The sequence below is a fragment of the Symphodus melops genome, assembly GCF_947650265.1.
Source record: "Symphodus melops genome assembly, chromosome: 2".
NCBI lineage: Eukaryota > Metazoa > Chordata > Actinopteri > Labriformes > Labridae > Symphodus > Symphodus melops.
The window spans coordinates 16911115-16939009 of NC_136692.1; the positions used below are offsets into that span (position 1 = coordinate 16911115).

Consider the following 27895-nt stretch of genomic DNA (forward strand, 5'->3'; position numbering starts at 1 on the left):
CACAAATACAATCTCCTTCTTCCAGAAAGACTTTCATTAACAATCTCATTCCATAAAACCATAAACTTGTAAAATGTTAAACTTGGATAACTTGTGTTTCTGATACTCTCCCTGCTCTCTTTTCCCACCTTCTCATCCAAATATGGTCGCTTGTGTGTCAAGAAACAAACGAGATGGAAACAGACAAACAATTTCAAATTAGCTTGAGTTATGAATGCTTTGGTGTGTGGCAACGGTTTGCTTGCTCTAATCTTGTCCCTATACAAATAAACATGAAATAATAATAATACAATATACAACTCTAAGTTTTGCAAAATGTTGCAGGTCATGCTACACTCTAAATAGAAGAAACATTCAGTGGTAAATAATTACAGTAAATAAGTACTCTTACCAATGTACTGTCATTGTTAACAATTTTGTAATACTTTGTTATTATTTGTTCTCCTCTCCATAATATTGTCTTAATCTATTTAAGGGCTACTACAGAACTTTTTACAACAGAATACTTTAAAGGGGAAGCTAAATGTTATTTCATAGAATCTGATTCATCTTTCTTCTTTCATTCTTATAAACCCTATAATGGCCATCTATCAAAAAATATATTTTATAAGATGGTGTTTTTGTAAAGGTGATGGCAAAAAGTCAACAATCCTGCAAACTATTTACGTGCTACATATCGTTTTAAAAGTGACCTCTCCACCTTGTGTGGTAAACACACTACAAAAAAACCTGACATTTTATGGTAGGGGAAAAAAAGATCATAAGCAAATTACTGAAAATGTGCAGGATTGATCTTCCTACGTTCTTTTCAGAGTGCCACATATTTCTATGAAAATATCGATGCCTGCAGACTGGTTGAAAATTGTAATGAAAAAAACAGTGACTGTAGATCTGTTGAAATTATTCATGTAAAAATGTGTCCAAAAATTTTGGAAAGGAAAAAAAACAAACAGCAACATTTTAATGAAACATGTAAAGGACATGTTTACATTTTTCTATAGAAAAATGTCTAAAGTTTCATTAAAAAAAACGATGATCCCCGACCTGTTAAAAATATCTAGGTTCAAGGAGACCACACATTAGACTTAAAATATTGCAGCTCTCCAAATATGGTGGCGGGATGGGCTTGCAAAATTGAAGGTACTACTTCTGGGCAGCTCAGCTAAGACCAGTGACTGCATGGATTAGTGAATACACAGAGTCACGATGGCTGAACATTGAGAAATATTGATGCTAAGAGAAACTGTCAAAATTAATATTCATAGAGGTAAAAGTAACTTGAATGAGTTATTGGACTAGAGCTAATTTACATGTATGGAGTGAGATACAGAGATCATTTAACCTGCGCAAATTAGTTTTATCCGTCACATATAGATTGGATAAAGAATTGTGCCCCCAAATGTCTAGACACTGGGTTTAAAAAGTAGTCAGATTATGGTTTGACTTGTATAAATCAGCTATTTCATGAAGGTAACCTTAAGTCATTTGAACAAATTAGGTTGGAATTCGATTTTCCAAATCAGACTAGATTCTTACAGTTTAGACATGTTCTAACCAAACATTAAGCTTTAGTCAAAATTCAGTTGCAAATTCAACTGAATTGGATAATTTCTGGATACATGGGGGGAACATGCTCAGTAGAACCACCTCCAGACTGTATTTCTATGTATTAACCCAAATGATTCAAGGAGTATTAAAGAAAGATGTACAACTGAACTAGAGCTGGACATACCCATAGAAGACCTGGAGGAAGTATGCTCAGGGAGACACCTAGAAGACATTCGACCATGTTGCAATATCTGATCGCTGTTTTACAGAGGGGTTTTTTTTGTTTTTCATCCATCATTTGCATCCTGGATTACCATACTACTATATACTATAATTACACAAAGGCTGTAGTACAGACAAATACAGGCTTTCTGACTACTCTCAACTTCATAGGGTCTGCAGGCAAAGTTTTTAGCGTCTCCCCTTTTCTCTTTGATTTGGCAATTGAGCCATTGGCAATAGCTCTTACAGCAGAGGATGACATTAGAGGGATACCACATGCCACAAGTCCCATAAGGTAACACTTTCTACATATATAGCCCAGCAGAATCTATACCAAAACTATATCAGATGTTATATTAATAGTTTAATTTTGGCCGCCTGTCACCGCTATACTGTACGTGAAATTATTCAAAGAGCTTGCTCTTTGCAATTAATGACACCAACTATTCCATTTGCCCATTCAAACTTGAAAAAAATGCATTCACATACCTGGGGATCAAAGTCACCTATTTGATAGGAAGTTTATATAACTTTAAAATCTTCTAGAAAGAACAGCACAAGATTTAAAAACAGTGGTCAACACTGCCAATTTTTGCAGAAGGCCCTGATTTCTTTATCTTTTTTCAAGTTATCCCAGTAGTCATACCAAAGACAACTTTTAAAAAGCTTGATAGGCTAATTTCAGATTTATTTGGAACAATTCAAACCCCAGATTGAAAAACATACTTAGAGGTACCTAAGGGGGTCTTGGATTGCCTAATTTTATTTTTTAGAACTGCCCGGCAAAAGTTGTAAAACTTTTACATTGGGAATTTCAATATAGAAATAAAGAGAGCATAGAATGGGCGCAGATGGAACTCTTAACCCTATAAAGCCTGACATATTAAAACATTTTGGAACTGAGATTAGTTTAGTAAATCTTTTAAGGAAATCCCAATTTTATTTTATTTTTATTTTTTTTACCACATAGTTTGGGTGTTTTTGTATCACATTTCATACATCAGGCGTTTTTGGCAATGACAAAATGAATGAAAATACCCAAAATGTATTTTAAGATGGCATTTCAGTCATTGATTAGATTAATTAAATCATCAAAATAGTGTGTCGGTATTGTGGTAGGCTTAATGTAGATTACATTACAAAAATGTGACTCAACTGTTCAGGGACAAAGCCCCTTATATACCCTCAGACTTAAATAATTATTATGTAATGATGCATTGTTAAAATACAGAAGATACTAATTTCAAAGAATGAGTAACAATATAAATACAAATCTTATCGTAACTTCTTGGAAATAAATAAAGATTTCCTGCTAAAAGTCTGTGGATGAGTTCATGACATCGGCCATTTTGAAAAGGTAAAAAAAACATCACTTGCACTGCCTGCAGTATAATGATAATCAACTTGGGAGCAGATAAGATACAGGTCTCAGAAACTCACGTATCAAATATGATAGAAATGGCTTTATATAATTACCTTCTCATTACCATATAGCAATAACATAGAAATATTATACCCAGTGGTGAAAGCGTCATATAAAATACTGTATGACTTCAATTTAGGAGACAGTTAGGATTAAAACAGGTCTGTGGGTTTTCTCCAGTCGCAAATAATCCTTTATCTGTGTTGGATACCGCATTAGACACATGGACTTGTGTTTTTCAGTGAGTTATTTACAGGTGAGCTGATGGGGGTTCAGTGCCTTGGTCAAGGACACCTCGGCATTGCCTCTCCAGCTATCAGACCAACTTCGATATTCACATCTTCATCGGGACTTGAACCAGCGACCCTCCAGTTCCCAACGAAAGACCCGACAGAGTGAGCTACTGCCTGAACTGAGGGTTCCTTTGTTCCTCTGATATGACAGTTTCAAATCTGAAATAATTTGTGGTGGGTGAAGACACTACTTCTGGTTCAGACAGGTTTTATTGATTCACTGTTTTGTGGAAAATACAATACACCTGTAAATGTTGCATCTCTTCATATGATAAGAAAATAATTCTGGACTTTCAGGAAATGAAACAGAGGTCTTGAAACAAATTGTTGTTGCAGATGAAGTAAAATGTTTCAGTTTTAGTTCAAGAAAAACACCATGTGTTTTTCCAAGTCAATCCATTTGATGACGGACTCCAGTCGAATCCATGCAGAAACCAGGAGTTCCTTTATGATGCATTCAATATACTTAATTCCATTTAAGCCATCGTCACACTGGAACTTGTAAGGCATTGTATTACTTTCTTCATTAAGCACTTTTTTTTACTCAGGAGGCCGTATCCTTTTTTTCTTGCAGAAAACATTCAGTTGTCAGCGTTCTCAGAAGGATCTTTAATCAACTCACTTCCCACTTCTTCTCTTTTTTTTCCTGGTGCTGTCTTTCTTCATAAATCCTTCTTTGTTGTGCCTTGATGCTAAAATTAGGAGTGCAGGGGCCCCAATTAGGGCTGCCACTGTTTCTTGTCTCTACCTTGATGCTCTGGTATGTGTTTGAAGTGGCACTTGTCACCATAAAAACAGCCTGTGGTCCTCCAGTAGAAGCACTCATCTCCATCTATTGGTGCGCATCCTTTAGACCTGCAGGGACAGAAATGAGAGGATGAATGAAGATACTGAATCCTGTTCGCAAACAGAGATACAAAGAGTAGATGCAGGACAAAAATAGAATGCCGATTGTGCATGGAGTCAGAAAAACACACAAGATAATTTTCCATGAGTAACATTGACTGCATTTAATAACTGTACATTATTTGTAGTTTTCAGAGGTGAAACATATGTCCATGAGTCTATAAAGTGATTCTTCCTGAGGGCCAGCAGAGGGTGACAACACTTCAAAAAGAGGTCATATTTGTAGAAGCAGATGATCTTAATGGAGATCTTGCAACACTGTAAAGTTCTCTGTTTACAAGATGAATAAAGGATTATCTTATTTTATCAAAAAAGATCCTACTTCTCAGGAAAAATGTTTACTGAAGTCATACATCCACTAAAAACGTTATGGTCTCACTTGTTAAATTTAAGGCTACTTTAAAACAATACAATGTTGATTTTGTGAATTGCAGTTCCTTTTAGAGTAAAACCGACAATTCAGAAAATGTTTCGGTGTTGCTGTCTGCAATTTACAAGCAGCTACCACATGTACCTATCAGTTTGGACACAGGCAGCAATCTAGGAAAGCCAAAATGCCAAACTATAATCTTAGAAAATTTTGTCCACAAACCAGTCGGTGAAGTCACCAAATTCACTGAATTATGTGGATGGGCGTTTCTAAAACACTGTATGTGAGCTTGGAAAGCCCTTAAAAACTCTTAAACCTCCCCTCAGCATAACCACATTTGCTGAATGTGAAGGACCATTTGATCACAAAAATGTACAGAAAAAAAAGAAGGCATTTCTGGATCATGTATAAGATCATGGTTTAATTTACCAATAACCATCAAGTATTACCTAAACCTAAAAAACCCTGTCCACCCAACATTTGAAAACTTTGTCTTTACCTTAAACCAAGATTGGGCGTTAACCCTCAATAAATACACACAGCATGTGATAAGATGTCTCACTTTGTAAACGCTTGATCAGATGTTTTTAGCTGCAGAATGAGAATATAACTGTATAAATAAAGGGCAGCTTTCCACCACACAGATATGCATGACATAAGTAAGTTGTTTAATACCATGCAACCACTGAGCTCTGCTGTCTTTCTGCACTGTTGGTCCTTTGTATGGAGGGCAGGGTCCGCTGGATCCAACGGTCGGGGTACCTCATCACAAGCTTACAGCTCCCGAGCTCCACCCCCTAGCCAGAAAGAAACAGGAGCAGGAGGACAGCTTCTTCTTAACATACTCACTCATAACTACATCTGAGATGACCTGAGATTATTCTGAAAATACCTGTCACTAACCTGCAGCTGCTCCAGGGCTTTGGCAGCCATGTTGGCATTCTTGAAGTTGACAAAGGCACAAAAACGTTCATGAAGGACTCTGATGCTCTCTATCTCACCAAACCTGCAACCATGGCAACACACAGCTTCTAAATCTAGATAAAGCACTATGTTTGAAAGGCAAAATAACAATATGCTTATTACTTCTGCTAACGCTACATTACCTGCCAATATACTTCATCAATGATCAATACCTGCTTAAATTCTTAAAGGATTCTCTGGCTCAATAATAATAAAATAACTGGATGGGCTGTAACTAACTGCTCACCACTCTGACCAACCATAGTTCCCAGTGCTATTAAAAAAAAGGTCTTTGAGGTTCTAATTTGTCTTCACACAAACAGTGTTTTACATTTTGAAGAGATCCGAGAGGTGTTTTTCCGTGATTTCCAAAGTGATATTCCCCACCCACAGAGATCGGCAGCTCCTAAAGATTAAAACAAAGACCATAGGTTTAAGGATAAGGGTTTCCATCAAACTTTAATCATGCACAGCACATACCTGCCCAACTGCATAGCTACTTCGTTGCACCTTTTGTACATTTTGTTTTTTCTATCTTTTTTTATTTTATATTGCTTATTAAATGTTTTTATCTACTTTTATTTAAGTTTCTTCACAGTTGTCATTTTAAGGTCTTTTACTGGTTTATTCTACTACTATGTCAATTGTATTTACAAACAACAGTCAATGTAGTTGGCAGTAAAACTGAAAGATTCTGAAAGAGTGAAAATAAAAATAGTAAAGGCTTGAGACAGGTGGCAACGATGCAAGGAGAATGTAAGATCAACTTCTTAATATTTCTTTGTTTTAAACATTTTTAAAACAAAGGAATATGGGCACATTTGCTCTCAATCATGTATTCTTGAAAAAGTTTGAATTGATTTGTTTGTTTACAGATATTATCTTTTGCCATACAACTTACCCACTCTGGTCCTGCTGAGACATTTGCTTCTGTGCTGCAAGAGAAGAAAGAAGAGGATGTGATGAAATTGTAAAAAACAAAGGTTTGTTAATCTAAGGTATTTAAAAGACACTTCTTCAACTTAAGTTTAAAGAGACCACATACAATAGGAAATAAAATGTAGTACTGTTGTCTGCTGTACACTTTGTATTTTCACTCATGTCTTGATGCTGTGGCATCATTTCAATAGAGTTCATTTAGAATTAGCTGATTCCTTCTCTGTAACTTTGTTTTGGGTTGTCAAATGGTTTAACACACTTTCAATAAAACCACATTAACTGGTAAACCTATTACTAACACACTAGTACTGCATTTAGAGACCAATTGCTGAATTTTATTGTTTATTTTCACTTTATTTTCACTGTGCAAAGTACAAATTGCCCTTTTCCTTAATATTGTCCTTAGTTCAGTGAATTTTCTTCTACAGTATGAAATTATAGGTTTTATATCTAATTGCCATGTCTTTACATTTTTCTTTACACAAGTCTTGCTACCAAAGACTTAGACAATGCTGCCCTGCTTTGGACAGAAGTGGAACTACAAATGGCTCTTACTTTTGGAGCCGGGTGAGTTGATGACTGCTTGAACAGTGGTGAACTTCTCCAGCAGCAGTTCACTCTGTTGCTCTGAAAAACCCATTTCCTATTATGTAAAAAAAAGGTTAATGAAATTAAAAATACAAGTACATTTAAGTTACATATTTTCTACCTTCATTTACAAAACGCCCTGACGCATGATATTAAATAAAGGATACGCTTGATTCAAAAACAAACAAACACAACAACCTGACACAAATAACACAAAGCTTTTTCACAGCAACTCACTCCATGTGTTTGTGAATTTTCCCAAGGTTCATTTGGTTTGATCTATAACTTCTATTGATAATCTTTCTGCACAAATAACAAACCGCACAAAGAAGCAGGTCTGCAATCATGATCCTGACTGTGGATTTTTAATGGCTTCGTACGAGAAAGGAAAGCTTTCCAGTCTCACCATGAGCTGCAGTACCCTGCAGGTGAAGAGTTTACTGGATGCTTCTTTACAGTGTTGATCCAACTTCAGCACCTGTACCATGGCCTCCTCCGCCTTACTGTACTTCTAAAACCGATACACACAAATAACCGCAGAGCTGGAAATGTAAAACACATTCTAATAACAATATCATAGATTTAAATATATTTTAAATGACTTCAATCATTTTATTTTCCTTCAATCTGACAACTACACAGGCACTCACCTTTAACCCCATCAGAGCACAACCCTTGCGAAAATGTCCTTTGGGCCAATCAGGAGCCAGCTGAATGGACCTCAGGGCATCTGTCAGTGCAGAGGAGTACTGTTCCAAACACCAATAACAGTACGACCGATTTCCATAAATCCTGAGAGACAGTAAACATGAAGACAAAGAGCGACTTTGAACATTATCTTAATGAACTAAAGAGAATATAATGGCACAGTAAGTAGAGGAAAGTGAGGTTTACTTGGTGTCAGACTTCAACTCACAGCTCACCTGTGGTCTTTGGGATCGCAGTAGATTGCTTCTGTAAACATGTGCACTGCCTGGCTGTACTGGCCCAGCTCAAACATCTGAATGCCCTGCACTAAAGAACACACACACCACACACATACACCTATTTAAATAGCAATGTTTTAGTAGCATAGGAATACAAATCTCAACGTGCATCAAATCCTCCCATCCACGCTCCCTTAACTTGGCATCTCAGACTCTGCCTGGGTGTTGTGATTGATGACGAGCCAGCATTTGAGGTTCAAGTGGCCTCGACATGTCAATTTGCCCTGTCAGAACATGCTACACAGCTCCTGGGGAAGGCTCCTGTGGTATCACGCACTGATTATTGCAACTCTTTACTGGTAGGCCTTCTTGCATGCACACAAACCAATCAAACCCCTGCAGATGATACAAAATGCAACAGCATGTCTGGTCTTCAACCTACCGGAAAAAAAAGCATGTCACTCTGCTGTTGATCTCAAAACTCTGCTGCTCGCTTACAAAGCGGCGCCAAAAACGACTCCTCCTTACCTAAACTCTCTCATCCAGGTCTACACTCCCTCCTGCCCACTACGCTCTGCTCATGAAAGCAGAGCGTAGTGGTCCGTTGCCCCCTGGTGGTGAAATGAATTTCCAAATTTCCATTTGATCTGCAGAGTCCCTTTGCACCTTTAAGAAAAAGCTAAAGACCCAGCTCTTTCAAGAATACCTATAACCTCATTAGGATCATAATGATGGTCTCAGTAGATGATGATGATGATGATGATGATGATTTTGTTGACTTTTAAGATGGTTCCTTTACTGGTTAGAGCTCTTCAGAACTGCCGTCAGTGTTGTGCTTTGCCTCTGTTCATTGCCTTTCAGCACCTCTGTGTCCAATTGGACTTAAAGCTGTTCATTTACACTTACTGATATTGTTTCTTGTTCTTGCTTTTTTTGTACTTAATCTCTGATGTACATTGCTTTGGATGAAAATGTCTGCTCAGTGAATTGTAAAAGTGTTTCATATACAACTTCCAGAATGACATGGTATAGGCCATTATTAAACAATTTTCACTAAGGTCAATAGAAAAATACCTGAGGATGTTTTTGTGAAGCTGAGCTAAAGAAAGTTTTCTCCCATCTTTTAAATCTTATTTAAGGTGGACTCTTCTCAACACAATAAATAGAATAATGGAATGCTTTTATTGTCATTGTCATTGTAAATAGTTAGGTTAGTATTTAGGATTTTTTTAAAAACAAGGGGGAAATTAATGACATTTGCTCATTTGCACACAAAGAAATGGAATTCAAAGAAGTGAATTTATTTAAAATCATAACTTGTATCAAGCACACTATTATTCAAAAGAATGCAATTTTTAAAGGAAAGCAAATGAAAGAGTCACCTGTGAGGGACTCCCCCTTCCTCTTCATTTCTTCTGTTGTCTCCACCTGCAATCACAATCAGACAAATTAATACAGTATATGCAGGAGATTCCCGTAACAGGAAAACAGAGGAGGGGAGAAAGTTGGGTAAATGGCTATAAAGTGGATGATGGATGGGTCAGCTGCATTCTGCATGTACTGTACCTGGCTGCTCCAGACTTCGTTCTCCACGTTCTCTCTGGAGAACTGTGCCACTCGATTCTTCAGGGATTTCAGTTTGATATGGCTGGCAGCTTTGGCCACAAAAGCACTGCTGACATCCCACTCTGGCTCCTGAAATACAAAAAACATACAATAAACGAGAAAATGTCCTCTTGTGATAGCCCTCCATCAACAAGGCCTGCTGTTGTGCTTTGCCATTCTGTCTCTGGGTTTTGTTTCTCTGCAGGTCCCTGGAGCGCGGTACTCCAAGGTTTCATACAAAACTGATAATTAATGATCTTTATGTTTGGAAAATGTTGAGTTTTTTTCTTCTATAATTTAAAACCTAATAAATTCCTAGGACAAATATCTGTGTTTATAACATACAGAGTTAATTGCTGAATCAAATATTTCCGTGGTTTTTGTCAGGCCTTAAGAGCCAGATCATGACAATGAGGTAAAACATCTTCAATCAAAGCCATGGTCTATTAATTTGGAGGTCATTTCCTGCGTACATCATGACACTGCATCTGTGCCTGAGGAGTTATGGTATGCTTTTATGGTATGTGACTTTTTATTGAGAGACAAATAATCTGTTTAAAGGTCCGATATTATGCCTTTTTTTGGGGTTCATATATGTCATTTATGTGACTATGAAAGTAAGTTCACAATCACTGATGTTCAAAAAAAATGTCTGTTTTCATGTACTGCCGCTCCATGCAGGCTCTCTGCCCCAATAAAGAGAAAAACAAACAAACAAAAAAAAGGTTCCCCACGTGTGCCAAGTCTGATCTGATTGGTCGGCCATTGCTCTCTTGTAATTGGCCGTTTGGCTTTGTTCTTGGATATTTCCCATCCCTTTTACCATTTTTGGAATGCTACAGTCAGTACGAGGGGAGCTTGTGCTTGCTACATCGAGCCAATGAGCTTGGATCAGTGACATCTTTGTCTTGTGATGTCACACCACACATTTTCATGGCTATTGCTACTGCTAATGGGAGGAGGTAAGAGCCGCTGCCGCGGGACTTTAAGTTTTTGCAAATAGATGTAAAACACACTGAAGAGCAAATAAAACCAGAAAAAGTATAATACAGGACCTCTGAAAACCAGAACACCTCAACCATCCATCTATGCTTTTTGCTATTAACTCTTTAACATTTCTTGCAACAAGGACTGACGTCATGTGAAAGGCATTCATTTTCTTCAAAAAAATAAAACACCAAAAGAGAGATTAGAAACCTCCGGTAAAATGCACTTTAGCTGATTTAGAGTACCGGTAGTTGTATTTTACTGCATTATCATTAGTGTGAGTTAATGTTAGGATAAAGGATAGGCTATAATCAGCAGTGTGAAATTTTGTAAAACATTTGGTTGGTTGTATGAAATAAGGAGATCTGAAACAGCTGCTAAGAATAAGCATGAATGAATAATGAATGATCCATTTATGGCTTATGCATTTGTGTAAACACTTAAAAACCTCAGGCGAATATTGATATTGCACTTTTCCTCTCTCATTTCCTCTCAGAACAAATTAAAAAAAAAAACGCAACAAAACTAAACTTCCAGCATTGTATAACCGAGTCCAAGCACCATATTCAACTCTGATGCACCCAACTGGCAAAATTGAATATCTAAGAGGGACATGACTTTCCTCCAGGCTTGGATTACTGGGGCCGTGGAGTGTTCAACTTTTTCCTTGTGAAAATGTTCTCTCTTTAAAACTAAGTACAACACAAATTCTTATTTTATTGATATCCTTTGAAAAATTGGCCTTCCTTTCTTGTACATGTGTGAGCTGATATCATATGAAATTCTTGAGATCTATTTTTTCAATGATAGCTGTGATACCTGCCTGATGAAGTTTACATCCGATTATGAGGATGTATCCTACTGGTCAGTGAGTGAGATAAGAAGGGACACTTTTCTTTAATGAAAATCACTCTGATGCTTTCATGCAACTTGCTCAGTAGTTACTCTTTTAATTATTCATTTTGTTTCAAATGCATGAAAGATTACTCAATGATATGAACTGGTCTTAAACCCACCTCCTCCGAGGTCTTTTGGAGCAGCTGGTTGCTCTTGTTTGCTGTCGTTATGAGACCAGCAGCTGACTCAGGGCTGAATCTGTTCTTTGGATGAACAGTGGTCCATTTTTTCTCTTCTTCATCTTTCAATTCCTCCTCACTGTCACTCTCTGAAAGCGCCCCAGCTGCATCCTCCTCCTGCAAAACATAATTATAGATTAATTGAAAGGAAGAAATTGCATTTTCTTTCTGAATTTGGAGTGCTATTATCTACAGTAACATACTGTAACTCTCTTTTTCCCCATCAAGCCAAAAAATCATTCTCGCACCGCTAATAACGGCAGATTGCTGAAGCTCGGCTTGTGACGCTTAAAATCACATCACTCGAATCTTAGCTTCTGTCTGTTGGTTCCATGATGACTTTCGAAAAGATTGTAAGATGGTAGTGATCCCATTATAATTGATTTCGTTCTGACCCCTAATCAACATCTGTAGCAGAAATTGAATGCAGTGGGGGCGGCAGTAGCTCCGTCTGTAGGGACTTGGGTTGGGCTAATGCACGTCCATAGGTCTGTGCATGTGTGTGATTCGGGCCTATGTGTGTGAGAAGTGTTATGGAAAATTTTACTCCATGTGTACTATATGCGTTGTACGAAGGTATCATAGAATCTGTCATATAAAATGTATCTGAAATGTCTTAGAATACTACAGGCACAGCTTATTGGGTGTTTTGTTTTCCATCATTTCGTTCCCTTTATTCTGTTTCTCACACTCTGTACATGTGGGAAGAGTCACCCAGGCTCTGTCTCACTGGACTCCATCTCCTTCTCAGCCTTGGGAGATGGTAGATAGCCATGTAGTCTCTTTTCTCACACTGGGGGATAGACCGTGGCCTGCCAGGTGGGCCGTGGCTCTATGTGGCGTGATGGGGAAGTGCTCTGTGTAGTGTGATGGAAATGTATAAGTGTTCATGTTTGCCTTTTCTCGGGGCCTCTTTCTCTCCTCACCGTGTGAGAGAGGGGTCTTCGAACGCTGATTTTGCCTTCGAATAAATGTTCATTGAGACCAGATCGATCTTGGGGTTCTTTTCTGAATAGATCTTCTCACTCTTTATTTTCACTCTTTGGTAATGGGAAAAATTCCACAACAGAAGCATTCAGGTTGAACAAGTGTTCAACCTGAATAAAATCAAATGACAATTAGTCACTCTTCAGCCATTTGGATCCTTCTCGCCAAGATACAAGTCGAGACATTTAAACAATTAATTATCATCTGTTAGCACATATTCTTAAAAGCTTACATAGATTTGGACATAAAGATGATGTTATGAACAAATGGCATCATACAAACTGTCTTCTGTCAGTTATCACCTGCTCTGAAGCATCCTCCATCCTCTCCTCTCTCTCTAGTTTCTTGCGTTCTTTCTGCCTCTGGAAGAAAAGAAAAGAAAAAGGCAAGGGATGGTCACGGTGACGTGTTTGGGAACAGGTGTAAAACACGTGCAGTCAAGCTTGTCGTAAACAGTGTGGGAAAAGTTACAAAGACAATGAGAAGAACTTGGGAAGGCTGTAAATAGTGTTCCAGCTGTGAGAAAACTGACGACAGGTAGGGAGAGATGAAATCAGTAATAAGTGGTGTGGTGATTAGTGAAATACACACTAGGTACAGAAAGTATTCAGACTCCTTTAAATGTTTCACTCTTTGTTTCATTGCAGCAATTTGCTAAAATCAAAAGTTCATTTTATTTCTCATTAACGTACACTCAGCACCCCGTCCTGACAGAAAAATCACATGGTCATAAGCATTCAGACCCTTCGCTGTGACACTTAATTCACATGCTGTCCATTTCTTCTAATCCTCCTTGAGATGGTTCTGCTCCATCATTGTAGTCCAGCTGTGTTTAACTAAACTGATTGGACTTGATTAGGACAGGCACACACCTGTCTATATAAGACCTTACAGCTCAGTGCATGTCAGAGCAAATGAGAATCATGAGGTTGAAGGAACTGCCCAAAGAGCTCAGAGACAGAAATGTGACAAGGCACAGATCTGGCCAAGGTTACAAAAAAATGTCTGCAGCACTCTCAAGGTTCGTAAGAGCACAGTGACCTCCATAATCCTTCAATGGAAGAAGTTTGGGACGACCAGAACTCTTCCTAGACCTGGCCATCCAGCCAAACTGAGCAATCGTGGGAGAAAAGTCTTGGTGAGCGAGGTAAAGAAGAACCCAAAGATCACTGTGGCTGAGCTCCAGAGATGCAGGAGGGAGGAGGGAGAAAGTTTCACAAAGTCAACTATCACTGCAGCCCTCCACCAAAACCAGGAGAAAAACCAGGCACTGCTCATCACCTGCCCAACACAACAGTGAAACATGGTGGTGGCAGCATCATGCTATGGGGAAGTTTTTCAGCTGCAGGGACAGGACGACTGGTTGACGGAAAGATGAATGCGGCCACATACAGAGATATCCTGGAAGAAAACCTCTGCCAGAGTGCTCAGGACCTCAGACTGGGCCGAAGGTTCATCTTCCAACAAGACAATGACCCGAAGCACACAGCTAAAATAACAAAGGAGTGGCTTCGAAACAACTCTGTGACCATTCTTGACTAGCCCAGCCAGAGCCCTGACCAAAACCCAATTGAGACCTGAAAATGACTGTCCACCAACGTTCACCATCCAACCTGACAGAACTGGAGAGAATCTGCAAGGAAGAATGGCAGAGGATCCTTAAATCCAGGCGTGAAAAAACTTGCATCATTCCCAAGAAGACTGTACTAGCTCAAAAGGTGCTTCTACTGAATACTGAGCAAATGGTCTGAATACTTTTTATTATTTCAGTTTTTCTTTTTTAATAAATTTGCAAAAAGTTCTTAATTTCTGTGAAAAAAGAGTGAACAATTTAAAGGGCTCTGAATACATCTCGTACCCACTGTAAGTGAGAAATTAACTTCAGGTAGCAGAGGAACCCAAAAAGACATGAGTTGAATTAATAACACACTACTCTACCACTGCGCTATTATCTTATTTAGTCTTGTACATATTCTTTCATTACTTGTTTATATTTTTAGTTATTATTCAATGTTTCCATCTTATTTAGAGAGCATAGTCTACCGAAGTTAAATTCCTGGTGTGTTAAACATGTCTGGCTAAATAAAGCTAATTCTGAGAGATATTTCTGTCTTAAAGGCAGGTTTCGCAATTTTTGAAAACTAGCTTGACTTTTCAAAGTAGCCTCTCCTCTGTGCTTCCCCAAAAACCGCGCCCCTCTCTAGGGGCCATTGGTCCAGAAGCGGACCTCAGCTCATGCTTTGAGTGTGGACTTGTGCATGAGTGGGGTAGAGAACGAGCAGGGAGACGTGATTGGTTCAACAGATTGGCATCTCGTGACAGACATTGAAAGTTTTTAGACGCTTAAAACTGCTACAGATGACGGATTTTCTTTGTTCCTTTTTCAGAGACCATAAATTATTAATGTCTGTCACGACCTTGAGACAATTTCAACCAAAATCTTAAGTGTATTTGGAGAAAATTACTAACCTTGCCTTTAAAGGGATACTTCCTCCATTTACATGAAGCTGTGTATCATTAGAAACATGGTAGTAGTGTTGAATGGTCGTGAGTCCAACCCTCATTTTGCCCTGAGACAAGAAAAATGCGTTTTTCTTTGCTTGAAAGTTTTCTTCATGTGAAGCAAAAAAACATGAAGAAAACTTCCAGGCAAAGAAAAACACGTTTTTCTCGTCTCAGGGCAAAATGAGGGTTGGACTCACGACCATTCAACACTACTACCATGTTTCTAATGATACACAGCTTCATGCAAATGGGTGAAGTATCCCTTTAACATTTTCACTTTTCTACTGCAAGGACATTAAAGAGGAAGCTGAAGAAATGGATGCAGGCAAAGTTGGATTTTTTTTTCTTTTGTCATTTTACTAAAATGTTGCAGCGTTTGTGGTTTGTTCTGTAGTTAGTGATGATTTTAATGTTATCAGTGAAGGCTAGGCTAAGGTACTTTCAGACAAGTTGCAACATTTGTACTGGGACATGTTTCATGCCTCTAATTAGAAAGTTTTTCCCTGGTATCACTTCCAGCTGGTTAAAGTGTTATGGCATTTGAATCTTTTTTTTCTTTTTAAACTTAGTTACAGACTTGGAGTGAGACTTCCTTAGTTCAGTTCAGAAAACAATTAGTAATGCCCTTAACCACAAGAAGAACTGTTACATTTAAGGATCATAAATACCTGCAGTGAGCAATGTGTCAGCAGTCTGTATGAAAGTATTTGAGTCAGCAGTTGTAGTTTATGAAATGTCAAGAGTCAAAACATGTCACTCTCCATTTTATTTTTACTCACTTTCCTTTTAGCTCTCCTTCTCTCTGCTCTCCTTTTCGTTCTCTCCTCATCATCTAAACCGTCATCACTGTTCAGCATCACCTGCTGAAAACAAACACACAATGTTCACGGTATTACAAAATTCCTATTATTACTCAGGTTGTCACGATACCAGATTCTGATACATTTCTTGTAAGTATAAAAATCATATGGATACCTGTTTAAATGTCAGGCATTGATTATTCTTTGTTCACGAAACAATTCTGGCTGATTCTGGAACCCTGATTAATTTGCTCAAATACTCCCGTTACTAAATTGTGCAGTGTTGACGATGCTCTCTTTGGATTAAAAAAAAAACAAAAAAACAGAATCAATCAGTTATTTGTACTGTATTGGCGCCAATTCATAACAAATACTATCTTGACGCGCTTTACAAAAGATCAGGTAATAGACCTCACTCACTGTGAAAAAACAGGGATAGGGAAACATGAAGATTTTTTTCTCAGAGTTTGGTACTTTTGTGTTACTGCTGATGATTAAAAAGTAAGAGACAGTATTGATTGAGAACATGCGGCATCAAAACGTTTTGCTGTACCAAAACATTTAATAACCTCAGCTCAGAGTGATGTTTATTATGCTCACATGTAAAACTAAGAGAGAGAAGAACGACTTTGAGACAAAGATTTTCAATTTGGAAATAGATAACTTTGTATTTATGGCAGAAAAAAGACAGAACCAAGCGGATCACTTTCTTGTATCTACTGGTGATAATGTACTTTATGGCACATTAAAACTGCTTTCAGGCAAATAAATCAATGTCAATAAATGTTAGATGAATGAGGTTTTTAACAGAAACAGCCCATAGTGTATATTGAAAGGTAGTTCATGTTACCTGTGTCGTGGCTGGGTCTTTTCTCATTTCTGTCGAGTCAGGGGCTCCGTCCTGAACCTCAAGCTCCTCCTCACATGGCCTATCTAGACACACATTAATACACACACTCATTACACACATACATATAAACATGTGTACACCTCTATTTCTGTTTCTTTTGCAGTAGATGAAAGTGCATCTCTTTAAAGGCATTGTTTGTGTTTAGAAGAAGGGAACGTGGCACATCTGTCAGTCCTTGTTTGACTTGCAACACCATCACACATTTACAATGCAAAAACATTTAGGTGAGTGGCAGCTCATGATTGGACAATGAGAACAGGAAAAGATGATGACAATCATGCTTTCTTTGTCCTGATCTGTTCCTTTTAGTTTTTAACACTATCAGTGGTTTAGCTGCACACTAACATATAAATAATGTATTTATTTGTTTACTTCCTTAAATGTGCAAAATTAGTCCAATTGATATGAATGAAGAAAAGGTTTTGGTGCATGTTGACAAAGCAGGAGTCTAGTTTGAGTGTATGAAAGACTGGAACCCTCCTCCCCTCATACCACACTAACAGGTCACCAAGCCATGAATATCTCAGGACAGAAATAGACTTCAACCTCCCAAAACCCATTCCAGAAATCTTCTTCAGGAAATATTTTACTCCGAAATATTGTATTTCAATCATCCCACTGTTATCAGTGTGATCCCACTGAGCATACATGATGACAAACACAGTAAGGTTATAAGATAAGATAATCCTTCATTGATCCCCAGTGAGGAAGTTCAAGTGTTGTAGCACTAAAAAGACAAAAAGAAGAGCATCGAATGAATGCAAATAAGAGAATAGTGGGAATAAAATAAAAAGTTCTTGCAACTATTAACTAGTAAGCAAGTTACAGTTAAAGTGACTGAGACAAAGGAATAATTATCAAATAAAGTAACAAAGGTTGAGTTGAGGTGAATTAGTAGCATCTAGCTTGTCATTTTGATGTGAATGACAGTTTTTAACTCAGTGTAACGAGTAAGAAATGATTCAGGGAGTCAATGACGAGGTAAAGTGATACGGGTCCTGGGAGCTGCAGTGGGACAGCCACTGTGGGCGAGCACGCGATGCTGACAGTGGCTGTCCCTAGTGGAAAAAACTCTCTCCAGAAATAGACCTTCCGTTCAGAAACATTTGGAAGGAGCAGAAACTGAATCTGTTTGGCATTAAGAGCCACAACACCACCTGACTCAAAGCGAGACCAGAGGCAGATGAAAAGGAGGAGTACTTGGAGATCAAGGGAGGATGTTAGCAGGGGCGCTTCTAGGCTCTGTAGGGGCCCTAGGCAAACATTCATTGGGGGCCCCTCCAACCAGCATCTATTATTATGAAAATAATGCATGCAACACTGAGAGTCAGTGCTGTCAGATGGAGACCCATTAGGTAGGTTCCCTACTGTTAGTGCAAAATGTGCACATTTCGAGGCAATGCTGTGTTTGGGGCGGCCCCTTACTGGCCCTGGGGCCCCAAGCAGTTGACTGCCTTGCCTGTTGACAAGCAGCACCACTGGATGTTAGTGAGGAAATAGCATGCTTATTTTGAACCTTCATAAAAAGGCAAATGCTACTTAAAAGATTGTAAAATTAAATGTTACTAAATTAAATTAAGGTCTCACATGACACGTAGCAATTGTCCCCACAAAGATTGTGTTTACCCTGTGTAGGGCTATTAGGATACAAGATTTTTAAACTTTGATACAGCTCTCGTAAACAAACAGTATTCATCTGTTTTGGTTCCACAGCAACAAAAATATGAGTCTTAACAACGATTAAATATTTGTCTCTCAATAACAGACTGCACACTCTCTATAGTGTGAGCTTTGGGACTTCTCAGTACTATTAATCATTAAAATGAAGGAAATGTAATTGTTTAAGAACCCATGGTATCAAATAGTATATACGTATCAAAAACATTGACAACTGCAACCCATATGTGGCTGTGGATGATGGGTAGTTAATTGCCACTTGAAGAACAGAAGAAACGTGATCGGGGTTTAAGCCGGCTACACGGAAATGAACACTTCCTTTCCTAAATTTTTATCTTTCAGACATTTATTACACTTCATTCACTTCAATTGGCTGCTATTCAGCTTGTAATTTAAAGTTGAAGGTGGATTTAAGCTTGAATATTCTGACACGACAAAACAAAAACAAATCAAGCTCCCTCAGGCATTACTCACAAGAAAAACTGGCTGAGAGAGAATTCCCAGGAACTACTAAGATCTCATTTCCCTAGTAGTACCATGGAAACAAGGAGGATTATATTTAGCTCTAAGTAGGACCACAGGTGGGCTGTTACCGTAAGTTGTTCTCAGAAAATGTCAGAGCCACGAAGAATATTTTAGCTACTCTATTTAATTTAATTTATGATATTTAGGCCACAGAATAAACTACTAAAACACAATCATTTTTTTCTATTATAAACTAAATGTTGTGGTTTATAGCTTGTTGCATCTGGTAAAGTTATTTTTTTAATCGTGAAATACTTTACTTTAAAAAAATAAAAATAAAAAATGAGGAAGATCTTTGTCATTGTACATACGTTTTTCAACTGGTCTAAAGATTTAATTTAATTTAAAGAGACACACTCACCAAAACAGAGTATTTGAGAGAGCTGTACATACAGGGTAACAAACCTCCTCTGGTACTTGATCCATGTTAGATTTTGACCAAAGCACAGAACAGATGTTTCATTTAGAGCACAGGGAACTGTTTGAAAAGGTGAAGCAATGGTATAATACATCCTCTGTTATTCATAGGAATTGTATACCCTCAGCTATTGAAGCTCCTACCAAGCGGCCACATTGACTGTTCACTGTACATGCTTTTATTTGCTTCCCACGTAATGTGTCTGCATACAGTATATAAAGTTTCTACCCATTTATTAACTGTGTAAGTTGTGCAACAAATTTTCCCCTGGGGGACAATAAAGTATTGTATTTTATGCAAGGCACTTAGCCAGAAACCTTGTTGTTATTTTTCGATCAGGACTTTTTTTGCTTTGAGCCCCAGGTGAAGAAGGTTGTCCATCAGCTCATAAATATTTTAAAGGCCAAATAACTCATGTCAGCTGAAGATCTTTATATTCTCCTGCCTCAACTGCTGCAACGTGCAACAAACCTGTCTCAGTCAAAACATACTGTGCATAATTCAGCAGCCTTGCCTTAAACAGTAAACAATTAATGTGCACACCATCATTTGCTGCCTGTTTATTTTATTCAATTTAACATTATTTTAATCAACTTTACAGCAAAATGTGGGCTGGCACTCCTCAATGTATTTTTTTTAGCTTTTGTCCCCCTTTGAGCCGGGACATAGTCTGAGATCCTCTGGTAGACCTCTGTTGGCGGTTCAAAGTTTTCCAGCTGAAAACTAAAAAGGAAAGGGCTTTTGTAATCAGAGCTCCGAAGCTTTAGAAGAGCCTGCCAGAGAAGCCCAGACTTGCAGTCAAGTCTGTTGTTTTTATTTCTTTACTCAAATGACTCTTTTAATCCAGGATTTTAAATGATATCTAAATGAAATTGTTCATGAACAGCTGCACTTACAAAACAACTGCATAACTTGGCATTAAAAAAGGAGGTCTCAGCGTTGACTTGGGGCTGGCTCCAAAAGAAGCAGACATCCCTTACACTGCCCATATTAAAATGTCCATTTTGACTGCAGAAAAATAAAATGCTTACAGCCTGGTACAAAACAAGAATTGGGTCTGACTGGCTCGTCATTATCTACAAAACATGTTGATTTTTTTTTAAATTTTTTTTACAACTCATCAGTTTATATTTTATGAAGGCTAAGAGTTGTGCATGATTAGAGACGGTCTGATCTGACTGCAAGCAAGCGGGTTTTGAGAGTTTGTCAGTGGGCTCATGGCCCTACTCAGCTACAGCTCTTTGACTTTTACGAGGATGAGGCAGCTTTTATAAATGGCGACAGCACAGTGTGTGTGTCACAGTGAGCAGGACTGAGAATGGTGGAGCATGCAGAGAGTGTGCACAAATATCCTTACAATTGATAGCTTATCATACAAAAACTGTATATTCACGGTCGCCAAATTTATGCGACCGTGAATATAAAGTACCTGAGTAGAAGGCGCAGTTGTTACCCTGATATTATTTGTCATATAGCGCTACACCTGCCTGATGGAGTGACAGTATCTTGTGGGCCAAAAGCTTCAAACATTGGCACTATAAAGTTTCACAACCTGACTTCTTGCTTAGGTACAATTAACTGCAGTTTTAGTCCACAGCAGTTAACTTACACTTAAATGTAGTCTTCTATACATTTCAGTGATTTGAAGTATACAGGTGAAACACTATAGGTACTTTCATTAAATTCATTACAGAAAAATGTTTGAACATTTTGAAACTGCTATAAGTTCCTCTGACGCCCCTACACTCTTTGTCTGGTGTCATAGAAGTAAGTCGGGAGGAATGACATGGCTCGCTAGCAGCCTGCTTGCTCATGCTAACACAGCTAAAGTTAGCAACATAATCACAGTATACTAAACCCATTGCAAAGACAAGCTAGGCCAGCTAGGCTAATTTGTTGATTTTCACCTTGTATTTCAGATCATAAATGACTATCACATATTGTTTTCATTATTAATACAGATGTTCCATCAGCAGAGATGACAGGGGAACATCGGACTTTTTTAAAAGTCTGTCGATAGATTTAGATACAATAGCTTTTCAAGTGAGGACCAACTGCAAGATGACTCTTTGATAAACTCTGAGTGGATTTTCATCCAGCTTAGTTTCCTGTTATTCACATAGAAGATTTAACACCATGGAAACTTTTGAACAACAAAGACAAACGAAACCTAACTCTAAAAAAAAAAAGCTTCTGGATTGCAGCACAAATGAAAGTTAAATTTTAAAAAACAGTTTATGGAAGTATGATGAATAAAAAAAAGAGCTTGGTGTTGTGAACTGTATGTAACAAAAACCTGTTAGTGTTTGATACTAAAGCCATCGTCTGGTAAAATGTAGGTTTTAAGGCTGCCACATGAGCTGAAAGTTTCCTCCCCGTCTGTAAACAGACACTGAAAACAACCTTGTTCCCGACATCAGTCAAAATTATTGTTACTTTTAACAGTTCTTCAAATGCTACATGGACTTGGAGAGGCCTCAAACTGAATAATTTTGTGTTCAATAAAATAATGTTTGAACAAATACAATACTGTTTTCAAGCTCATATACTGATGAGGCCAAATGAGACCTATCATCTTGAGCTCACATCAGATAGATGGTAGTGTTGTCACAATAGCATCATATCAAACTTTGATGCTGTGTGCAGTTTCCGGGTATTCCACATAGACTCTGTATTAATTTGCAGAAGGTCGAATGAGGCGAATTCAATGCATGACTTGCAGGATATAAACTCAGAGGCATGTGGGTCACATCAAAATGATAGATTCTAGTTCTTTCTTGAAAGTTGTCAACCTAGAATTGTATTTTTTATTTCCATTTTGAACACTCCTTGAGAATATCTTTTACAGCATGCAATTTGTTCTTGGTGTTTGTTTTGGTTTCATTTCTTTTACTGATTGTTTACGTACTCTTGGAGCTTTAATAATTCAGCATCAAAGAAAGAAAGATCATTACTTACCACAATTTTGGAAATGTTCGCTCTGGCTGATTAGTTGTTGAGAGTGTTTCTGTGTGCACGCTCTTTTAACATGCTGAGTCAGGCTGTAGTTATTTGGAATGCTACGGTTTCTGTTTCTTTCTGAGCTGCTCTCCGGGAGCTTTGCAGTGACAACGTTAAATCAACAAGAATCATTTCACTTTTAAATTCAATGCAGATTGACTGAGCAATGTCACGAAAGTGGAGGAGGTGTGACATTTTAAACATGCATGTAGACGACATAGTGACGGAGCAGCCCACGGCAGGCGCTCCAAACGAACCTGGTGGGGGGGGGGGGCGGGGGAATTTGGTGCCTTGCTCAGAGGCACCCTGACAGTGCTCATGAAGTGGTCTGACACCTCTCCAGCTACCAGACAATTTTCCATATTTGGAGTCCCTGCACCGGGATTCGAACCGGCGGCCATCTGGTGCCCAACCAAAGTCCCTACGGACTGAGCTACTGCCGCCCCTAAAACACCATCGCTCATGACTTCATCCACAGGTTTTTCTCAGTAAAATCCAACTCACCCTGTCCTTCCTCTGCCATGTTTGTTTCCTCTAAAGTTGTCTTTAACCTTGTATCTTGATTCTCAAAGATTTCCAGTATTGGGAGCAACACTGACTCTCAATGGTTAATATATCGGAAGTTGAAATGATGGGCTGAATCAGTTGATAGAGGTTGGTTACTTGGAGAAATGTTGTCCCTCTGAGAAGGGACAGGTGGGGCAGACTAATGAGGACAACTTTTGGTTTCTTTGTTGTCTTCTCATTCCTGTTGATTGGTGAGGCAGTGGGGCATTTTAGGAATTTGGCGCTCTATCAACAAGCTGCTTGTCAATACACTGACATTGAAGCTGGGAGGTTTTGTGGTGTTGGCAAGGACGCTGCTGCGTCGGCCTGCACGTCTTCCAGAAGATTTCTGTTTCGTGTTTCTGGGTGGATATAAAGCTGTCGTGTAGACCACATAACTGACAACTTGTTGGGATTGTTTCGTTGTCAAGGACTTCTTGGTATTAAGCTCATCGAACAGCTGAAGAGACAACGACTGAAATGTTGACATCAAACAAGCAGCAGCAACTTAAAAGAGACATCAGATATCAGATGTTTCTTATGAAAAAAAACCTTTTTCATATGCAGTCTTGCAGGGTTCCCTCTGAAATGTTAATCTACAGGCATTTAGATTAATGTTGTTGTTTCACAGTCAAAACGATAAATCCCCTGGTTGCATCAGCCTTCTCTGTGGAAAAAACTCAACTGTCACCCTAAACACTTATCAATAAAGATTTTAACTTGTATTGACATGATTTGCTTAAAGTCATTCAAATACCCAAGTATGTTGTCCAACATCAATTTCGAACCAGATTTTCTGGGAAAAGAAAATCACAAACTCATAATTAAAGAGAAAATAAGGGCAGCTTAGATATAGATTTGATTTTCTCAGACATTGTTTTGTTGTTGCAAAAAATCACAAGGGTTAATGTTTCATCAGATGTTAAAAATTAACATCTGAAATTGAAAAATTAATTTCACACTTCTGTCTGCATTGTCTTTAACAATCTAAACCAGCACTAAAAATAAAAGATTTCACAATGAGCTGGCCGCACTGAGAAGGCCTTGAGAGCTGTGAGCAACTTTAAACCCAAATTTCCCCCCACTGACCAGCCTGAGTCCGCACTTCTCATCCTGCTTTCTTTGAACAGTCAGTCCTGTCACTCAGTGTACAACTTCGCTGTGGCGAATGTCAACAAAGGCTGTTCCTGTAGCGTGCAGTGACTCACTTCGGCTGACACCCGGCACCAATAGTTAAATATGCAAGCATTACAATTACTACTGTTCTTTGATGCTGAATATAAACACATATGTAGCCGATGGTCTTGTCTTCCTTTTGAGGTCATACAGAGGCATTACTTATTTCAGTCTGTTTAATAACCAGCTAAAAACTCAGCTAAGGGACTTCAATGCAAAGTGCAAAAATGAAAACTCAAAGGGTGTGGTGTCTAATGCGAAATGGTGTCAAGCCACAAGAAAGAAAAAGCTAATGACTGGGGTGAACTTTTTATATATGCCCCTTCTTTTACCAATTCACCAAAAAAACACATTAAAAACACACACAGACACACACAATATCAAGGTTAAATGAGATCACAGGACGCCTCAGAGGGCCTGTCCCTTTCAAAGAGTGTCTTGTTTGCTCGCATGCCGGGCCATATGAAAACACTTCTTTTGTTTAGACGTGTTGCTTTACACACACACACTCGATGCTTGAGAAACAGCCTGGCAGGATGTAGGCATACTTCACAAACCAAGTCTCAAAATGACCACATACACCATGAAACTTACACCAGTGGAGAAAGAGGAAATGCATCTTGCAGTTCCTTGTTTTAAATACGTTTCTATAAGAGCCTATTTAGGGTAAAGATGAAAGTCCCGTAAGAGGCAGAAATAGCTTTTAAGAAAGCAGTGTTATTAAAAGTGCTACCTGTTTGTTTAATTAGCCTTGAGTCTAAAGGTTTACATGTCTCTTCAACTCCTGTTTAAAAGGGTTTTAACCGTATCCAACTGAATGAAGTATGGACATCTGGTGAGCTAAACCAATTTGATGCAACTCAGCTTGCAGCCCACAAAGCTTTACAGAAAGACATCTTTTTAATATGAGACTGCTTTATTTGGTCTTAATCATCTTGTTGGGAGGAGAAGTAGCAACATGCAGCATGCATCCCTTCTGAAACGATAGGACCAAGTAGTTATATCTTTAAACGACTTGTTTAGTGTTTCTAGTGTTTTAAACCATCATGCCTGATGGCTTTGTAGAGGACGAGCTCTCTGCTGATCATTCTGCTCCTGTTTCAGAGTTTGGTTAAGGTTTACAGCCTGCACGCTGTCGCTCCTGGATGGCTCAGTGTAACTCACAACAAAAGTAGACAACGTGAAGAGATTTGGCACACTCAGGGTCTTTTGGGTTGAAAATTTGGATGTGACAATGTGACACTGATAGGGAGACATATTTCTTAATCAGGCTAAGTCATAGGGACTGACGGTTTGACAGACTGGAAAATCTTTATGACAAAGATGGGTCTTGTATTCTCGTTAATAAAAATAGGTTTCCCTGATTACAGCACAGCAGTTCTCAGAAGCTTCGAGTCATTTCAGTCCAAATGTAAGATTCTCCATTATATAAGTTTGGTCAGAACCCATCAGCTATACATGAAGACAGAGCTTCACAGTATTTCTGCAAAATGCAGATCTAAAACAAGCATGCATTGTTTGGGACAGAATGTTTGTGTCTTGATGCTTTATGGGACAGAGCAACATGATACGCGTTAGAAGTTTAGGATTTTAACCACGGGAAAAGATGATTTTAACAACAAACACCAATGACAAATACTTTAACTGATTTTCACCCCCAACACATCTTGCCATGTTTGATAAATAAGTCTCATGCTCACTGCACTATTTCAGCTTTAGTTATTTTGTTCCTCTAAATAGTCAGCTATACAGCTTTTATATATATATATTCATCATAACAAAGTTTTGTTTTTTTGTGCTTTTTTTTTTTAACCTGGGACATTAATGAAGCTTTAATACAGTTTACATAATATGAATACTCGAGCTATTTTTAATCGGGGCTGACCATAGACTCAGGGCTGTAAATGTAGGCAAACAAGTTTCTGTAAATTCTTTTGAGGTTAGTCGACAACTAATTTGCCAGTCAAATATTTTGGCCGGCTTTATGAGTGGTTGCCAGGTGAGCTGAGATGGAATTTGTTTTTTGTGTATGAACTGGCATATAAACATCAGTAATAGCACCAGACAACACGGTTGGTGAGGGTTTAAAAACTGGGAATTTTTAGGATAATGTTATCTATTTGTTGCTTCAATACCTTGAACCATTATCTTGGCTGAGAGGCTGCCAATTAATTTCCTAAAAAATAATTTTCTTCATGTTTTGCATCAAGTTAAGAGCCAAAACAAATAAACAGCTTTTTGTTGTTGACAGCTGGTATTTTCAGGGATTGCCCTTATCACATAAAAGCCTCTTAAACAGAAAGCAAATGTTACCATTGAAGATGAATTGAACTTCCCTCCATCTATCTATTTATCTATCTATCTATCTATCTATCTATCTATCTATCTATCTATCTATCTATCTATCTATCTATCTATCTATCTATCTATCATACACACACACACACACACACACACACACACACACACACATAAACAGTCTATTACAGTATGTTACATTCCGCCTACCTTCAACACAGGATGAACACAACAGCTGGCTTTTGCTCTTAAGAGTCAGAGCTCAAGCTAAAAGTAGCTCTGTACAATAACTCCAGCATCGGCTCCCACTCCGCTCATTATTGCAATTAACTATAACCAATACTTTATAAATAAATAAAAAAGTTAAAAAAAAAAAAAGACTGAATCCATCCAGAATTCGTTAAATCTAGACCTAATTTTATGTTGACAGGCTAAGGTAAATGAAGTTTAATAACAAAAAAATGGGTGCTAAAACAAAATGATGTTAGTGAGGCCCTGTTAGCAAAGATCCATTTGTACAATTTAAGTGCCGTCGATCTGTACGCTGTTTTAGTAATTTCCTTAAACGTTATTATGCATTTGTAGAAATTCATGCAAAAACTCAAATTATAATGGGGTTGTCAGTGCTATCTTAACCTAGCAGTAGTTTAGCTAAAATTAAGACTCACAACCAAACTCTGTATAAGAACCTGTCTGGTTCTTCTCGATATGACCGACCTACTTAAAGTTCGGCTGACTGGCAGCTTTACTCACCGGCTCCTAAACCCAGCAGCCGGCAGATATCTCTGGTGAACTTCATCGGATTATAACGTCCAGCATTGTCGACCCAAACTCTTCATAAAATGTTAAACTGTCGCAAAGAACAAGACGTGTTTAATCTCCATTCAGCGCTGCCACCTCTTCGCTGTGGTTACCGGTTCACAGGACGGTTTCGCCCGTTGGTCCTCCACCACACGTCCAGTCACCTCCGTCAAGTCCTCTACCGCAATGACAAACGCTGCTTCCGGTAATGAGTTTAAGACAATAAAACCATGATAGGCAGATTGGTGAGACTTCTTCCGGCTGCATCCATCAAAGTAAAACTTCTACGCTTAAGTTTCCTTCATAGATTTATGGGTGTTTTTAGCTTCCAAGTCGATATTTCTAAGCAATAGGTGTGTCACATGATGGACTGATGTTGTAGCCGATACTGAATAGCAGCACTGCT

The 27895-nt window shown here is 38.4% G+C and overlaps 1 protein-coding gene across 4 annotated transcripts; it reads right to left on the minus strand.

Moving 5' to 3' along the window:
* Nucleotides 1–3677: 3677 nt before the first annotated feature.
* On the minus strand, nt 3678–27895 carry LOC306818923 (uncharacterized protein). 4 transcript variants are annotated; one of them, XM_079336660.1, is made up of 16 exons: nt 27442–27895; nt 16989–17071; nt 16118–16198; nt 13136–13195; nt 11787–11963; nt 9745–9873; nt 9561–9606; nt 8176–8266; nt 7903–8044; nt 7659–7763; nt 7220–7307; nt 6627–6660; nt 6057–6131; nt 5666–5768; nt 5438–5559; nt 3678–4341 (listed from the first exon to the last, which is right to left on the minus strand). In XM_079336660.1, exons 1-16 carry the CDS (start codon nt 27485–27487, stop codon nt 4206–4208), a joined length of 1518 nt encoding a protein of 505 aa, XP_079192786.1. In that variant the 5' UTR covers nt 27488–27895; the 3' UTR covers nt 3678–4205. The 4 variants fall into 4 exon arrangements, 3 of the variants coding, with proteins under 3 accessions (XP_079192786.1, XP_079192787.1, XP_079192785.1); XM_079336661.1 differs by having other exon boundaries at nt 16118–16201; nt 16989–17067; nt 27442–27894; XM_079336659.1 differs by having other exon boundaries at nt 16118–16201; nt 27442–27894.

Excerpts from the sequence above, each read along its gene's own strand:
- LOC306818923 (XM_079336659.1), bottom strand. The coding sequence starts at position 27,487 with ATGAAGTTCACCAGAGATATCTGCCGGCTGCTGGGTTTAGGAGCCG. Across the intron at positions 17,072-27,441 it reads GCTGCTGGGTTTAGGAGCCG|ATAGGCCATGTGAGGAGGAG; the intron begins GTGAGTAAAGCT and ends ATGTGTGTCTAG. Across the intron at positions 8,267-9,560 it reads GAAGGGGGAGTCCCTCACAG|TGCAGGGCATTCAGATGTTT; the intron begins GTGACTCTTTCA and ends TGTGTTCTTTAG.